General features: G+C 56.3%; 1 protein-coding gene across 2 annotated transcripts; it reads left to right on the forward strand.

Annotated features, from left to right (window-relative positions):
- The first annotated feature begins 2,201 nt into the window (after positions 1-2,201).
- Positions 2,202-12,104, forward strand: STMN3 (stathmin 3). 2 transcript variants are annotated; one of them, XM_061436880.1, is made up of 5 exons: positions 2,202-2,429; positions 7,765-7,860; positions 8,120-8,295; positions 9,424-9,615; positions 10,189-12,104. In XM_061436880.1, exons 1-5 carry the CDS (start codon positions 2,411-2,413, stop codon positions 10,246-10,248), a joined length of 543 nt encoding a protein of 180 aa, XP_061292864.1. In that variant the 5' UTR covers positions 2,202-2,410; the 3' UTR covers positions 10,249-12,104. The 2 variants fall into 2 exon arrangements, with proteins under 2 accessions (XP_061292864.1, XP_061292865.1); XM_061436881.1 differs by lacking the exon at positions 2,202-2,429 and adding an exon at positions 5,197-7,248.
- Positions 12,105-17,637: the final 5,533 nt, after the last annotated feature.

A 17,637-nucleotide genomic window follows, 5' to 3' on the forward strand; every position in this document is an offset into this window, starting at 1 on the left:
GTTTCCTATGGTTTGCACCTTTTCTTGAAACGCCCAGAGGTCTTTTTAAGACTTGACTGAGCCGATCACTCTCAGATTTCGCAAATGGCTGCCCCTTGCCCGTGACTTGGCTCCTGAGAGCCTCATCCGTTCTTCTGCTTACTGTCCTCTCGGTCCAGCCGCTTTTTCGGTCAATGTCCCCAAATGGTCAGGGCAGGCCCTCTGAATCCCCAGCTCCCAGCACCAGCTGGCAGTCAACAAGGAAGTTCCAGGGGTCTACACAGCTCTCCGTGGTTAGAAATGTTTGTCTAGGTGACCCCAGTATGCCCCGGAAAGCGCCAGGAAGAAATTGACGGTGCAGTGGCAGCCGCAGTACTCTGGCCAGGCTGGTTTTAGAGGGTCCCGTGGGCCGCTTAATGTCCAGAGGTTTTCCTGCTGGTAGCACGTTAATGCCGCATGTGTGTTTAGGCTCTTGGTCTGAAATCATGCTTGGGAAGCCCCTGGCACACGCTGGCATCCACCCATATCCACCTGTTCCAGTAAGAGAATGGCAAAGTGTCTATCTCAGCAGGGAGTTTGGAGAAGATGAGGAGACCTGGCACACACTTGCTGGATGTTTACCTGGCACACTTTCCAGTGCCATCTATGCAGGAGTTAACATGTTTGTCCATCCGGCAAACCATCCCTGAGATAAGTGCGTCTATGATCCACTCCTTACAGGTGAGGAAAAGAAGCACACTGTTGGCAGTGGTTAGTAGATTTCCCAAAGTGAAAGTGTTAGTCGCTCAGTTGTGTCCAATTCTTTGTGACCCCATGGACTATAGCCTGCCAGGCTCCTCTGTCCATGGGATTTTCCAGGCAAGAATACTGGAGTGGGTAGCCGTTCCCTTCTCCAGGAGATCTTCCCAACCCAGGAATCAAACCCAGGTCTCCTGCGTTGCTGGCAGATTCTTTACTGTCTGAGCCACCAGGTGAAAAGATGGCAGCAAGTCCCAGAGCTGGGAGTCTTACCCTTACCCTCCACACCCCCCACCCTCTAAGAGTAGTGGCATTTTCTCCCACAGAAGTCCAAGGAAGGGAAGTCCAGGACCCAGAGATTCAGCAAACCCTGGGCCAGAACTGGAGCTGAGGACCCTGGTCACACATTGTGCATCAGGACCACCTGCCCAGCCTTCTAAAATTATAACATGTAAGTGCTGTGGTCCTACACCCTGAGACATGAGCAGAAAGGGACATGGAGGCCACATAGCAAGCCCCAGAAGGCCAGCACAGAGACTTCAATCAAGTCAGTGAACTTGCACTGAGTGTCTGTTCTGGTAGGCTTTGTGGGACTCCCATGGTAGACCAGCCCCCATGTGGACCACAGGACAGATGGTTACCCATTATGCTCACTGAGTGTGCACATCAAGATTCTTTGCTTTCCTCGTCTCTGCATGTTCCGGGTTTCCCCAGAGTTCTACTTCTGGCTCCAGGACTCCGTTGCTTGTGGGGTCAGCCCTTTTCTTGGCCTAGTGGTTCTGTCCCTAAAATGGGAACAACACTCCATCTGCCTGACTTCCCATTCCCAAAGAGGTGATGCTTACTCCGGGAAGGGCCTTCCCTTTGAGGGTATCAACCAGAACTCTGAGTCTGAGGAGGAAGCAGGCAGGACACCACTCACCAAGTTTGCACACTTCTCCTACACCACTGGGGATTACACCATTATCTCATCTCACATCTGAGAAATGGAGGCCCAGAGAGGTCAGAAACTTGCCTTCAATCACACAGCAAGAAGATGTCAGAGTGGGTATTAGATCCTGTCTCTGTCTTCCTCCAAAGCTTTGTTCTAGGCCTTTGCACGTTGATTTACCCTCTTCTCTGCCTCGAGTTGCTCATCCTCTGGGAGGCCCCTGGAGGCCTTCCAGACCAGCCCCCACCCACACCATCCATGATTTGCTTTCCCTCAGCACAAGCCTGGGCACAAAAAAGGCACCTCCCAGCCTTCACTGGCCTCAGAAGAGCTCTGCAACCCCACCCTGACGTTGAGGCCTGCCCCCTCCTCCTGCACAGCCCCTGGGGAATTGGGTGCTGTCTCCACCAGCCCCCTGAAAGTGTACAAAGCCAAGTTGGGGCAGCGTGTCCTAACAGTGAGCGGTGGGAGGATGGGCCTCTGGCTGCAGCGCAGGGCTCTGCATCCCAGGCAGATCTCAGCCCCTCCCATTGTCCCCTCCCATCACCCCCTCCCTCCGACGGCTGCAGCCCAAGCCACAGCCAGGCGCTTTCTCTCTCTCTCCCTCTCTCTTTCTTTCTCTCTCCCTCCCTCTCCCCTGCGCTCCCGCCTCCCGCCCTCCCTAGCTCCCTCCCCTCCTCGACACTGCAGCATTCGCCGACTGCAGCTCCAGCCGCCGCCCGCGCCTCTCCCGCCTCCCGCAACCCCGCCGCCGCCAGCACCATGGCCAGCACCATCTCCGGTAGGCACCCGGGACTCCGGCGTCCTGGGGCAGCAGGTCTGAGCACAGACTATTGTCTGGCCTCGCCTACTGCTGGGCGGGATGTGGAGTGTTTTCCCATCTCGGACCCTGCGCCCTGAAAGGGAGTGGGCAAGCTCCGGGTGGAACCTGCAGGAGACAGGGTTGGGGACCAGGGGATGGGGAGACCCGATGCCCATAGGGCAGGGATTGCGGTGCCAGCCTAGCGGGCTTGGGCCGCGGGGTAGGGACCACGCTCGGGGTGGGGGCGTCGGCCTGGGGGTGCCGTTGCCCCTTCGTGCGCCGCTGTGCCAGGCCGGGCGCGACTGCCGTACCACAGGGTGGCTCCGAGAATCTGGGTGGGCGCGCTCGAGGGGTGCAGGCATGGTCTTGGGAGGCGTCCGGCGACCGCAGACCCTGGTGGAACTACGCCTTCACGGGGGTCGGAGGGAGGAGCACAGGACCCTTTGCGGGAGTCCCAGCCCGGGGCCGGCGCGGCCTGGACCCTCCCTGCGCCAACGGAGCGGCCGGGGGACTGGAGGGGACGCTGCGAGAAGACGGGGGAAGGAAACCTGAGCAAAGCCGCGCCCGCATTTCGCCTCGCTGCCCCCTCCCCTCGCCGCTGAGGGTTCGAGACCACCCTCTGTGACAAGGTGCCACCCACCCCGGTCGAAAAAGCCACCGCCCTTTATACTGCGGGTTCCGGTGAGGATGGGCGTCTGCCCCTCCTTCCCTTCCCTGCCGCCCCGCCCCCCCCCCCCCAGCTGCAGACCCACCGCCCTCAAGGGCAACGACCCCCCTCCTTCCCCGCCCGCAGCAGGCCCGAGGATCTCGCGGAGGAGCGGGCACTGGACAAGGCGGGAAACGCGTGGCAAATACTGGACGCGAGGGTGCTGCCCGGCAACCCCCGGCGCAAGGACGCGAGGGTCACGTTCCCTAGAAACGCTCTGCCCAGTCTAGTCTCCCCAAAACCAGTTTCATCTTTGCACTCGGTGCCGGAGATGGCTGGGTGGAGTGGCTCCCACTTCCACCCGGTCACCCTGCCCATTCTTCCCTCTCCCCTGGGCACCAGTCTCTTCAATCCCCCCTCCCCAGCTAACTAGACTCTCGGGAGCACCCGCTTAGGCCGGAAGCGCCAGAGCTCCGCCCACCCACGTGTGCACCGCGCTGACCCCGCCCCTGAGGGCGGGTGGTTCTTGGCCCTTGGTGACTTCTGCAGGAGCGTGGGAAGAGACCACGGGCGTCGTTGACTACACCCCTCCCCAACCTTCTTGGGGGGGGTCTTGTCCATCTGGACTTCATCCACCCCCTGCCCTCTCCCTGTCATCCCCAGAGACACTGGGCAAATGAAGGTGGCCAGTGCTGCCCCAGTCCCACCCTGGGGTGGAGCTGAGTGGCCTCATTCACCGCCTGTGCTGAGCTGGGGGACATGGGCAACCACTCCTAGGGAGCATTTATCAGCTTTTCACCCTGTTGGTAAAAACACTGCTCAACAGGCCTCCTTCTCATCCTTCGGACTTGAGCAGAGTTAGGTTAGGTGGGGGAGGGACGAAGAGGAAGCCTTACCCTCGATGGCCATCAGGGCTGGGTCCAGATCCTCCAACCTTAGACCCTATGGCACCACACCCTCTTCTTGGCCAGTCTTTGGGGCACTGCTCACTCACACTCGTTCTCAGGATTTTTCTGGGTGTCCGAGTTACCACTGGTGTCCAGAAGGAGACCATGGGTACAATTGGTCAGTTTTGTCCAGCTTGGCCATGACTTCAAAGATGTGGTGCAGTGCCCACTTGAGAAGTGCCGTGGCTGACGTCACATGGGGCCGAGCCTTTCCTGTTCTGTCATCAGTGCTGCCCTCTGTAGAGTGTGGGCACATGTACAGGTGCCTGTGCTCACCACAGCTTCTCCCAGCAAAATTTGGTAGGAGGGAGGTCTGGCCCAGAAGTGGCTACATGACACTACCAATAACTGTGGCCAAAGTGAACCAGCTATGGAGTCCTTCTGAAAACATATCTCTGACTGGAGCAGGCTTCCATGCCTCAGTGGCCTTCCAGGGTCACCTCCACCCTGGGCTGCGCTTCCTGGAGGCTGCACTCTGAGGACACCACCTCTTGGTGTCCTTCCCTAGTGCTCAGCTCTTCAGGCACATTTGCAGACTTGTTCATATTCATCCCCTTATGCAACTCTGGCAAGCTATGAGGCTTTGCACCTAGCCTTTCAGAGGCTCAATTTCCCCATCTGGCTGGCAGTAATAGTGCCAGCACCTCCCCTAGGCTTGTTCTAAGGGTTGAATGAGCTATTTTGGGAAACAGTGCTTGGGCTTGGGCCTGCCAGGAGGTGAGTGCCCAGTCCATGCCAGGCAATGTGACGGTTGTAGCCACATTTCCCAGAAAAAGGTGAATGCTGCTGGCAATTCCTGCCATGTTGGACTCCCGACTCTGACTAGTGAGAGAGGGACAGACTGGGTACAACCTGCCATGTTGGGCTCCTGACTCTGACTAGCAAGAGAGGGACAGTCTGAGTGGCAACAAGCTCCATCTGTCAAGAGGCAGCAAGCAGCAGCCTCCAAGGCCCTTCTAGGGGTGAGTGAGAATCTATGATGGGCTCACTACCCTCCTAGTTTTGGAAGACCTTCCCACCCCTCCATGAGGCTCCCAAGAGGAAAGTTCAGAGGCCTGGGCTCCTGACAAGCTCCCATCTTGGCATGCTGTGTGACTCTGGGAGGGCCACTTGCCCTCTCTGAGCCTTCTTCACCTCTGTAGAAATGAGGTTGATGAGGGTGTCTGCCTGTGGTGGCTGGTCTTGAGAGTCAGTTGGGAGGAAGGGTGTGGCATGCCCACCCCAGGCCCCTTGGATGACTATTACTGTTATCACGCTGCTGCTATATGCTGACCCAGTGCCTTCTAACTCTTGCTTGTCTGGGATATCATCATCCAAAAGGCTAATATGCATTTTTGCATGTTTAACATTTAATATGGGTCAGGGGGTGGCTGAAAGCAATCCAGTTCATAGTAGAGACTTTTTAAATGACCTTCTGAAGTCAATGATAGGGAAGGAAGAGAGGGTCTTATGAAGAGAGAAAAGGAAGAGTGTTCCTGCTGCAGGGGTTTCCTGGTTGGAGCTACATCTGTGGAGAGGCCTGGCCCTCCGTCCACTCTCCCCTCTGTAATGAGAGGAACTTGAAGCCTCTCTCCCATCTTGCACATGACTAGGCTCAGTCTTGATCTCCAGCCTGGGTGCAAGCTTCCCCCACTGGTGTTCTCTCCAATTTACTCGTTCCCCAACTGCCATGCAGTCCCTCCCACCACCAGCAGCCAGACACACAAGTCCTCTCTTGGGGAGCATCCCTCCCACTGGGCTGTTACTTTTCAACTTTTTATTTATTTATGGCTTTCTGGGTCTCTGTTGCTGTGTGCAGGCTTTCTCTAGTTGCAGCGGGTGGGGGCTACTCTCTAGCTGCAGTGCACAGATTTCTCACTGTGGTGGCTTCTCTTGTTGCAGAGCATAGGCTCAAGGCGCACAGGCTTAGTTGTTCTGAGGCATGTGGACTCATCCCAGACCAGGGATCAAACCAGCATCCCCCCGGACTGGCAGGCAGGTTCTTATTCACTGTACCACCAGGGAAGTCCTAAAGTTAACTTTTTAATGACATAAGTAATAGACAACTAGATTCTGTTTCTGAAAAAGCAAAATTGATAAGTCAGGCCAAAATCACCTTTGAGACCTGCCTCTACCTGGCCCTCCTTCTCAGCCTCCTGAGCCAATGACCAAGTCACGTGTCTCTGCCGTTTCCCCTCTGAGACCCCCAAAGGCCCTCCCTGCTGCTTGCCCAGGATTCCTTTGTGCTCCTTTCAAGGCTCCTTGGGCTCTCTCCAGAAGGGTCTGGGTCATCAGGATGTTTTGATCCAATACCATCATTCTGTGCACTGGCTGGTGGAAGACCCTGCTCACAGCATACTGTTACCTGAGACAGGGGCTGGTCACTCCTATCCTGAGTCCTATTTCTATTCCAACACTTTCCCCAATTTTATGTTAATTCAATTTTAAAACACTATCTTGTATGAAATTTGATCAGAAAGTTTTCTGTCCAAACTGTTTGCCGCATGGAAGGCTGCTGTGGGTAGCAATGCATGCTCTCTCTCTCTCTTGAGAGCCAGAGTCCTTCTCCTTGGAATGTCTCTTTGGAGACCCCTAATAGCTTCTCCAGCCAGGGAGGAAGGTCTGGGGGTCTGAGGCCCCTAGTCTTTGGGACCTAGTATGGGGTTGGAAAGAACACACACTACCTGGGTTGACATGGAGAAGCTCTGAACAAATCACCCCAGCTACCTGGGCCCACTTTTGATTGAATGGGGGCGGGGTGACAGTATGGCTTACAGGATTGTTGAGAACCAGTGGGTGAGGCATCAAACCCATGTGTCTACTTTGGGGCCTGGTTTGTGTGAAGAGACCACGAACAGCCCAGTTATTTTCACTCTGAGAGCGGTCATCTCCCCTTCTCTGACAGGGCCCAGGGCCTGAGCAGGCTTACCTCCTTTTCTGGTTGGGTACTGTGGATATTGGCTGGGGGCACTCACCCTGCAAGGGTAGAGGGAGGGGCGTGGTGCTGAACGGACAGCTCCCTTCACTCTGGCCTTGAGAGGCACCGGTGTGTGTCTAGTGAGAACCAGGTTTCATCCCAGGGTGGCGGCACTACAGGGCAGGTGCGGGGACAAGAGGGTCTAAGGGCCTCACCTAAGTGTACAGCCCAAGAAAATGCTGCCTGCAGAAGCTCTACATCTGTGCTGGCCCAGTCATGAGTGTGGTGGTCAACCTCTCTACCAACTGGGCAAGTATTCATGAGAGGGAAAGGTGAGGAAGGAAGAAGTCCAGTGAGGGGCAGAGGGAGGTGAGAGTCAGGAAGATACACAGTGACAAAGAATCAGCGAGATGCAAAGATACAGCGAGAGGTGGGGACAGATGGAGAGCCAAAAAGACAAAAGGAAGCAGAGACACAGATAGATAGAGGCAGGGGAGACAGACAGAAATGCCAAAAAAGAGAAAAGGAGGGAGAGGGAGACAAAGACATGGGGGTTGAGGTGCAGGGACTCAGAGACAGAACAATGCAGGGCACCCACAAGGAGGCGTGCCCAGGGGAAGACAACTAACATCCAGGAGGGAGGAAGGGATGCACAGTCAGAGATGTGGGACACAAAAGAGCATGATCCATGTGTTCCCAGAGAGGCACCTTAAGGGAGTGATGGGGGCAGAGCGGGGGGGGGGGGGGGGGGAGCCTGGGCTGCCAGGGAGGTGGGGCCAGAGAAGCGATGGGCTGCGCTCGCTCAGCCTGGCCTCATGCCCACAGCATACAAGGAGAAGATGAAGGAACTGTCCGTGCTGTCGCTCATCTGCTCCTGCTTCTACTCACAGCCGCACCCCAACACCGTCTACCAGTATGGGGGTGAGTGCCTGGCCCTTGACCTCCCACTGCCTGCTGCCACCTGACCTCACTGCCCCCCTCCCATGGCATCTGTGAACCCTGCTGGTTGATTGGCTTCTGGAGAAGGGTCCCTGGGGGAGGGGCCGGTCCTGGGGGCCCTGTCCTGGAGTCCCACATGAGAAGCCTCACCCCTTCTCTCAGCTCTTGACTTGGATGTGTGCTTAGCCTCCCCGCTCCTCGCCCAGCCCTCCTGAAGCCCCCACCTGCTCTTGCCCTGCAGACATGGAGGTGAAACAGCTGGACAAGAGGGCCTCCGGCCAGAGCTTTGAGGTCATCCTCAAGTCCCCTTCCGACCTGTCCCCGGAGAGTCCCATGCTCTCCTCCCCCCCCAAGAGGAAGGACACCTCCCTGGAAGAGCTGCAGAAGCGGCTGGAGGCAGCTGAGGAGCGGAGGAAGGTCAGGAGCCGCCCCTCTGGGTCCTGATGAAGATGGTCAGGGGGACTTGTAGCCACAGACAGAGTCCCCAAGGAGCAGGGTTCTCCAAGCATCTGCTGGGCTTTGGGCCTGTAGCAGAGAGAGTCTCATATCCCTGGACTACCCTCTGAGCCATCAGAATGAAACGGGGGAGGGAGGAAGGATTCCTGGGTGGCAGCCACTGGAAGAGGGGTGTCATTGTTGGGAGGGGTGCCCTCGGCCATACTGGCCAGATGGGAAGATCAGGAGGTAGCCCCAGGCAGGGTGCTGGGAGAGGAGCCTGGGTAGGCAGACTCCTGAGCAGGGGAGCTCAGGGTGCCCCTGGTAGAAGCAGGCCCCTCCTCCCCTTCTCACACCAGACTGTCTCAGACTGAAACACACAGAAAACCCTATGCTGTCAGGAGTGCTGTCCTGATGCTCAAGCCTGCTGGGCAGGGGCAGCAGCTCTATCCACCCCCTTACAGCAGGGCTGGTGAGACCTAGAGGCCCAGGCTTCTCAGTGTTACCCAATAGTGACCAGCTCCTGGGTGGCGCCCGGCAGCCTTCTGAAGGAGGCTGAGGGAGGCTGTTACCTCTGGGGCTCTTGGGTCTCCCCTTGGGACCGCCAGCAGCGCCACTCTTCTCATTCTGACTCTTCCCTTCCCCAGCGGCCCTGAGGGGCCCTCCACCGCCCCCAGCCCCTCAGGGAGCTCAGAACCTGGTGTGTATTAAGCACCTACTTTGTGCTCAGCGGGCAGACCTTTGAAGAAGAGACAAGGGAAAGCTCAGTAACAGCCCACAAACTTAGAGCTTCTTCCGCTCCTCCAATATTCTTTAGGGCAGCCCGGACTCTGGAGTGGGATGGAGAGGGGGCGCCCGGAGTCCAGCGGGGAAGGGGCAGCTCTGCGGCCGAGGGTGGACAGGAAGGGCTTGTCTGGGGATGAGATGGTCACCCTAGCCTACGGCAGGACAGTGTAGGCCTGAGCTCTCACCGACGACGAGTCCGGTGGGCTCGGGCTGAGCGGCGGGTCCCTGACAGCAGCGCGGAGAGCTGGGGGGTATGCCTGGAGGGGTGGGCCCGGCCGCCCCTCACTCTCGCCTGCCCGGCACCACCACCTCCTTGCCGCGCAGACGCAGGAGGCGCAGGTGCTGAAGCAGCTGGCGGAGCGGCGCGAGCACGAACGCGAGGTGTTGCACAAGGCGCTGGAGGAGAACAACAACTTCAGCCGTCTGGCCGAGGAGAAGCTCAACTACAAGATGGAGCTCAGCAAGGAGATTCGCGAGGCGCACCTGGCGGCGCTGCGTGAGCGGCTGCGCGAGAAGGTGCGCGCGCGGGCCAGGCCCGAGCAGGGGGCGGGGCCAAAGGCGGGTGGATCGGAGCAGGGGGCGGGGCCCGAAGCTGGGGTCCCCAGATGTTTCTTTCGGCGGTGCCTGCCCACTGCACCACTAGCACTCCCACAGTCCGGCCTCCCCATGACTCCCTGTCCTGCTGTAGCCGGCTAGGGTGAGGGGAACCCCTGCCCCGGCCGGAGCCCCCTCCCTGCGAGTGGGACTGGGTTAGTGCCAGGGAGGCCCGCAGCCTGCACACCCGGGAAATCCCTTGAGCCACAACGCTCTGGTCTGGACACAACCCCAGACTCACTGAGGGCCAGCCACACTTTCAGTCGGTTTCTCAGGCCTCTCCCTGCCCTCTGTTGCTCCTGGTCGCTAAGCGTGTCCTCATTGGTCGCATCTGCAGCACCTCGAACCGAACCAATCTAGGGAGGAAAAGACCCTAGGGTCCCCAAGCCGGGAGCGGGGGCGAGGGCAGTACACGCAGAGCCCAGGAGGACTGGGAGGGGCAGGACCCAGTCCCTCCCGGCTGCAGGGCCCCGCCCACTCCTCCTGTCCTGGCAGGAGCTGCACGCGGCCGAGGTGCGCAGGAACAAGGAGCAGCGCGAGGAGATGTCCGGCTAAGGGGCCTTCTGGACTCCGCAACGCCTGGATCCCGAGATGAGACAGGAACACATCTGGGTTTCAGTTTTGTTTTGTTCGACTTTGTCTAGATGCAACTTTTGCTCCCGCTCCTCCCTCCTCTCCTGCCTTCCCAGCTTCAGCTTCTCTTTCCGCACTCCGAGCTGTCTGGTCCTTGTGGCAAGGCTTTGACCACAGGCTCTCTCTGGAGGAGCCCCCAGGGAGTGGCACACGGTCCCTCAGTTCAGGCCCAAGCTGGGCGGTGGCTGGGTCCCCTCTTGGCAAACCTCTTAGCAGACGTGGTGGCGACCTCAATAAAGCCAGTGATGGTGACAGGAACACTCGGGTCCTTATGAGCACCTTGTCACTTAGGGCACGTCCTCTGAGCCAGCTCTGCCAGCACGTAGAGGCACCACCACCTGCACGTCCTCCCCTGGAAGAGGGGCTGGGCACACAGGAGGGGGCAGATGAAGAAAGACTTGAACGGAGAAGGACTCTGGGCAGTGAGGGGCAGGTATCCAGTCACTGGCCAGCCTTGGGAGCTGCGTGTGCGGCAGTGCTTTCTGGAACTGGTGGGTAGGAGCTGCAGGGTGCTGTAATGTGGTGGCACAGGGGTCCCCAGAGACCCCTTGGCCTGAGGTTGGCACCCTTGGCTGTCCTGGGAGCCTTCAGTCATTGCGCTTGGCTGGAGAGGTCACGGGGTGTGGTTTGGCCAGAGTCTTTAGGAGAGTGGGCCATCTCCACCGGGATCATGAGCAAACTGCTGTGGTCTAGAGGGCTGTGAGCAGCATGGCCACCCCTGCCAGCCCCTCCTCCCAGAAGGGCCTTCTTCTCTCTGGCACAGCATCTCTGTTGGGACAGCCGGCCTCCCACTGTCCCTCCTCTCCTTCTCCAGGCTTTGTAGGCAGCCTTGGAAGACCTGTCTGTAGAGCCCTTTAGAGTACTGGCTCCTTCCTGTGTGCCCTCTTCTTTGTTTAAAAGATGCCCCTATCTGTTTCCAGCCACAGAGCTTTCATGTGGCCAGGTGTGGGAGGGTGGCAACCCCAATTGCCCCTCTGGGAGCCCTAAGTAGATATTAGGGGATAGAGGACCAGTGCCTGAAAGTTCAGATGTTGGAGGGTAAGGGTCAGGGTTCCTCAAGCTGCCTCCCCACCTACCCCATCCTTCCATTTCTGGCTGATGGCACCCTCTGGCTAGCCTGCAGATTGGAGGCCTGACTCTAGGCCTCTCCTGCCAAGACCCTCCTTGGCTGGGTTCCTCCCCCTCCCTCAGCCTGGGGAGAACTCCAGACCCCCCGGTGCTGGCCTTTGATGACATGGCAGCAGCCTCCCTTTCTCCACGCAGCCCCAGCCCCATGGTTGAATGCTTGAGGGCCACGTCCCTGCTGGCCAGCCACTTGGTGGAAAGTGTGAGGGGTTTCTCACAGGAAGGGCCCAGAGCCAGTGCCACAGAGACCAGATGGCAGCCCTCAGTGCCCCTGGCTTCCATTCCATAGAAACCTACAGTGTCACCGCTGGTGGCCTCCCAGAGCCAAGCCAGAGAGCACAGGCAGGTAGTGACTTCTGCAGTGGGCTTTAGGAAAGTTGGGACCTGTGCTCACCCCTCTGTCCCCACCAAGACAGCCCTGGAGAGAGTGACAAGCAGGATTGGAACCCGCCAGGTTGGGACCCACCAGTGCCCACAGGCGGCTTCTGTGGACTCAGAAAGGGGAGCGGAAAGAGGACCGAGGGTGGGATTTCTCTGAGCCACGGCAGGTCTCTCATAGCAGAAGCCCTAGTGTCATACACACCCATCTCATCCACGTAGTGAAAGTGAACTTAAAAACGAACAATTAAAAAAAAACCTGTGTGTTTAAGAAATGGTTGCGCTGTCCCAGTGTGTCCTGCAGCTGTGGGGTTGCTCGCTGCCTGTGCATCAGTGAGAAAGCCAGCTCTCCTCCTGGAAACCCCAACCTTGAGTATTATCACAACTGTGAGTCGTTCTTGTGACAATGGCAATTTTAAGAAAGAAGCACAGAAATAGCACACAAGCCCACTTTCACCTCTGGAGATCCAGGAGTTGGTGGAGGCGGAGGGAGGAGGCTGCCCTGGCTCCCCCAGGGCTGAGTCTTCCTGCGGGCCAGGCTCTCAGGTTGCCGGCGTGGGGTCTGAGTTGCCTTCTCACCATGGCTGTGGGTCTTGCTCGGGCAGGGAGGGTGGTCCTGGAATCTCAGTGTGTGCCCCGTGGCTCTGTGGGCCCTGCTGGGCAACTTATGGTTCACAGACACATATCTGGCCCTCACGCGGGGACTTGGAAGTGGCACATAGGGACCAAGTAGACATCCTAACTCACACTGGCTGACATGACTGTCTTCTGGGACCTGAACTGCCACATGGGGTGCCCGACAGGGACCCCTCAGAATTCTGTGGAGATGGCATGTTTGGTAGATGTCCACACTGGACCAAAGACAGACTCTGGAGAGATGCCTGCTCCCCGGGACCCAGAGAAACCCATTCACCTCTCCCCACACCCACAGCCCTCTGCTGGGGCAATCCTGGCTATTTCCCAGGCTCCAAGGAACTTGCACCATTTCCCCTCCATCCCCTGCCCAGGGAGAGGTGGGGAAGTCGGAATCCAGGACACACAGCCTCCAGTAAAGTGGAGGCATCGGAAATCTGCAGGAGCGGAAAGAAATACGTTGAAAATACTTTTAGAAGGCGTGAGTTATGCGTGCCTGTCATCTGGGTTCACAGGCACATGCTCACCACACAGAAGCACATGGCCCTGGAATTCTCAGAGAAGCAGCTGATCACAGGTCAGGGCTTCTTACCCCTCTGGGGGCTCTGGTAAGGCATTGAGGGGCAATTACCACATGGAACCTCTGACATGAGGACATGATGGGGAAGCCTTCCCAGAAGAGCGATCACACTTTTTAAATTTTTAATTGGAGGATAATCACTTTACAGTTTATTATGTTGGTTTCTGCCACACATCAACGTGAATCAGCTGTAGGTATGCATATATCCCCTCCCTCTTGAACCTCCCTCTCACCTCCCACCACATCCCACCCTTCTAGATTGTCACAGAGCTTGTTTCAGTTCCCTGAGCGATCACACTTCTTAACAGAGAAGCATAGGTGGGACTCATTCTGGGGAGGAGTTAGAGCTGTACTCAGTACCTATTGCTGTGAAACAAATGAGTCCAAGCAGTGGCAGAGGACAAGAAACATCACCTCAGTTTCTGTTGAGTCAGGAATTCAGGAGCTGGGTCATTCTGGTGTGGGGCCTCTCAGGAGGCTGCAGTCAGGACAATGGTGGAGGCCCTGGCTGTCTGGAGGCTGCCTGCGGCAGGAAGCCACCCACTTCCATGTTGGCTGGCTCACATGGGTGCTGGCGGGAGGCCACCTCACCTCACCAAGACTGTCTACTGGCCTGCCTGAGCATCCTCACGACTTGGCAGCGGGTCCCTGGGCCAGCGGCATGAACTAGCTATGGAAGCAGAAGTGAGTCACTAACAGCCCACCCTGGGGTAGGGGTTGGGGTTAGGCTCCCCTTTGGGAAGTGGGACAGGTTCTAAACCACCGGACACTCTGCCTCCAGGACCCTGTGTGTTCTGGAAACAGCGGGGGCTGTCTGGTGCCTGGGGGCAGTGGAACAGGGTGTGCAGCAGGCCACCTGGGCTGGAAGTGCAGAGGCCGTCCCCAGTGGGCCTCCTTCCAGCCCCTCACACATCCTACCAGCCCAGCAAGCTGCGTGGGACAGAGAGCGGGGTCGGCACCTACATGCTGCTTCTCTTCCTGCTGAAGAAAAGCGACTGTGCTCTTCGGCAGTTGCATTAGTTTTCTAGGATGCTGTTCAGTGTGCCACAACCAGGGGCTTGAAGCCTCAGAAGTGTCTTTCAGTTGGTAGTCAGGGGTTGCCCGGCAGGGAGAGGAGGGAAAGCGAGGACAGGGCCAGCCTCCGGCTCCCAGACTTGGCTGGTGGGAAAGGCAGTCTCTCCAACTCCCGCAGGGCTACTGAAGAACAGGCATGGGCCTGGACTACTTGTCATCAGATGGGGTCCCACAGAGCCTGTGTGGGGGCCCCTCCTGCTGTGAAATGGTTGTGTCCCCAGCACTCAGCATGTTGGGAAGGAGACAGGTCCAAGAGGGGTGCATGCAGGCCAGTGGGTGGGCAGGACCCAGCTTGCAGATGACCCCCCACCCCCCAACACAGCTGGTCTGGTCTCTTCTTTGCTAAGTGAAGCCCAGCTGCCTTGAGCTCTCCTTGGTGACTTGGACTCTGGGAAAGAAGTGTTTGGATTTCCACCCCCAGGGAGTGGCTGGCGCTCTGATGAGCCGGGGACTCCCTAGGGATAGGGAACTTGAGCTGGGGCTCTGCTGGACACCGGCTGTCCTTGGCTTGTGGATACATTACTCAGGTCTTTGCCTCTCCCTGGGTGTCTGTCTTATAGGACACCACTGTCTGAATTAGGGGCCCCCACTCCCAGATGGGGGCTTGCCTGGCGGCTCAGATGGTAAAGAATCTGCCTGCTAATGCAGGAGACCCGGGCTTGATCCCTGGGTCATGAAGATCCCCTGGAGAAGGGCATGGCAACCCACTCCAGTATTCTTGCCTAGAGAATCCCATGGACAGAGGAGCCTGGCAGGCTACAGTCCATGGAGTCGCAAAGAGTCAAACACAACTAAGATACGAACATACACACAAACTACAACATGACCTCATTATTTAACTAATTACGCTTGCAACAACCCTAGTTTCAAATGAGGTCACATTCTGAGGGCCTGAGACCTGGGATGTCAACACATCTGTGGAGGACAAAATTCAACTGGACAGCAGTTCTAATTATGTAACTGGTAACTTTAAAACATCCATGCACTTATTTGTATATTCAACACGAGTTAAGTGTGTGTTTATTACATGTATCTGACTCCAGAACAGTGATGGATTTGAAGACCCAGCCCCTGCCCTGTGAGAACCTACATGTTATTCAATAAAACCTTACATACAGGTGGTAATTTATGATTTTGCAAAGCATGTTTTTAATCTTCACAAAGTCCACTTTGGGGAAACTAAGAGTAGACATTACCTTATGACAATGTTTTTTTTCTGGTTACAAACATAATGTGCCTCGTATCACTGCAAAGTATAAAGACAAAAATCTTGATCCCCTAAACTCCTTACCCTGGAGAGGACTCCCCATCAGTGGTGTTGAAGAGAGCCCCAGCTCAGACCTCTGAGACGTTCCCACAGTGACATGTTTGCACTTTTCCTGTCTTCATACACATCACCTCAAGTGCCAGACAATCATCTATTTCATGGATGTACTAGGAATTTTGAGAAAACTTCCTCAACTTTTTGGCTTCAGGGAACTCTTACAAATTTAAAGGACCCCCCCGCAACAACAAAGAGCTGTTTATGTGGGCTTTACGAGTCAAGGGGGACCACACTGAGAATTAAAACCGAGAAATTTAAAAAACAGTAATTAACTTAGAAACTATACAGATGAGATGGTTGGATGGCATCACTGACTCAATGGACATGGGTTTGGGTAGACTCTGGCAGTTGGTGATAGATAGGGAGGCCTGGCGTGCTGCGGTTCATAGGGTCACAGAGTCGGACATGACTGAGCGACTGAACTGAACTGATACACCTGTCACACATTAACATCTTAAGTTGAAAAACAAAAAAAATAAAATGAAAAACAATGAGTTTCCTAAAACAAGAATCAGTGAGAATGGTTGAAGCATATAAGAAAATCTAGCCTCACATAGACACACGATTGGAAAAAGAAAGTATATTTTAATATCTTGGTCTTTAATACTAAATGAGGGATAGTTTCTTAAAAGTTGGCTGCAGAGGGAATCTGACACCATATCAATAAACTTCATACTCTTACATTGGATAGAGTGGTGTGCACTGAGCTTGAATACAACTTTCACCCATGCACAGCTCTGTAACACCCAGTGCATGTGCTCCCTACCCTAGGCAGGAGGTGTTGGACCCTGGGGCTGGCAGAGTGGAGGAGGGAAGGGACAGGACTTGTTGGGTTAGCCGGCCCGTCACGGTCCTGCTTTCCATTTGGTCAAGGGCTGTGTGTGGTGGAGCTGAAGTAAATCACGGGGTTTGGCAACCCCACAGCATTCTTGGGCCTGTTGATCACTCTTTCATAGGTTTATTCTCCTCTGCAGGCAACCAAGAGTGGAAGCTCCCATCCCCACGGGAGCCCAGGGGAGAAAGCACCACCTCAGCCCCTAGCCAGGAGGAACTAGTCCATCCCTCCAGCCAAGCGGAGCCCAGCACTTCTGTTCAAATGTCAGGCGTCAGGTTCTGTAACAGACATACTCCGAGGCCCTGCAAACTCAGACTGGAGAGTTTAGGGTGCCCACAGACTCCAGGGCTGGCAGCCACAGCTCACCTGGCCATGCAGCAGCAGGACCTGGCCTGGCCCCTGCCCTCTGCATCTTCTGAATCCCTTCTTCTGATTTTATTCGCACCCACTTCAGAAACCTGAGGACAGGGAAACTCAAATTATGAACACAGGTTCAGAGCTCAGTCCTAAAGAAGGCATTTGTTTTCAGACTTCTAAGCCTTCTGAGAGGGAGCACCCAGGGACCCAGCAGGCTTCCATCTAGGGTCTGAGTCACGGGCAGCTATCAGCAAGCAGAGCAGGGACACTACACGGGAGGAGAATTGGGACCCGCCTGCACTTGTCTGAGAACAGCCAGCTTCGCCCACCCTCTGGGTCCCCCAACTGCCTGGCACACAGGCAGGTGTGGGAACGGCCAATCCCACCGCTGCCCTGCTTCCTCCAGGAGTCCTGCGGCAGGAGCTGATCGGGATACCTCACACGTGCCTCGGCCCTGGGCAGGGCAGGTGAACCCCACTTGCCATCCCCTGGGCCCCCACTGCACCTTTCAAGCAAACATTAAGGCCTGGTTGTGCTGGCTCCCAAGTCAAAGGAACCCCATTAAAGCTGAGTGTTGAGTGCTGCTAACCGTCTCATGTTCTGGAAAATCTAGGGTCTTTATACTCCAGCCAGTTACTGTAATTTTAAGAGTTTTCACAGCGATCCTAACCCTACTTCAGGATGTCTTTCGTGGCTCTGTGATAGCGGAGGAACTGGATTTTAACTTCAGTTAACGCAAATTAAGATGAGCAAACGCGGTCAGTGACTACAGCATAGGACAGCGCGATTGGGGGGTCGACACAGGAACACTGGGTGGCGCCTCGCCGAACCAGAAGTCTTTATGGCTTACTATAATACAAAAATAAAACATGATAATCGCAGGATTCGGACTGTACGACCCCAGGGCAGCCCTCTCACCTGCCTGCCTCTGAAGAGACCCTTTCACACACAGGCAAGTCACTCACATTTCTCGCCAACCCTAAACGAATATTCCTACGCACCCCT

The sequence above is a fragment of the Bos javanicus genome, chromosome 13 (genome assembly GCF_032452875.1).
Source record: "Bos javanicus breed banteng chromosome 13, ARS-OSU_banteng_1.0, whole genome shotgun sequence".
NCBI classification, from domain to species: domain Eukaryota; kingdom Metazoa; phylum Chordata; class Mammalia; order Artiodactyla; family Bovidae; genus Bos; species Bos javanicus.

Bases quoted from the DNA above. Each gene is read 5' to 3' on its own strand.
- STMN3 (XM_061436881.1), top strand. From the start codon at position 7,176: ATGCTGCCTGCAGAAGCTCTACATCTGTGCTGGCCCAGTCATGAGTGT. The intron at 7,249-7,764 runs GCAAGTATTCAT...TCATGCCCACAG, and splicing joins TCAACCTCTCTACCAACTGG to CATACAAGGAGAAGATGAAG. The intron at 7,861-8,119 runs GTGAGTGCCTGG...CTTGCCCTGCAG, and splicing joins CACCGTCTACCAGTATGGGG to ACATGGAGGTGAAACAGCTG.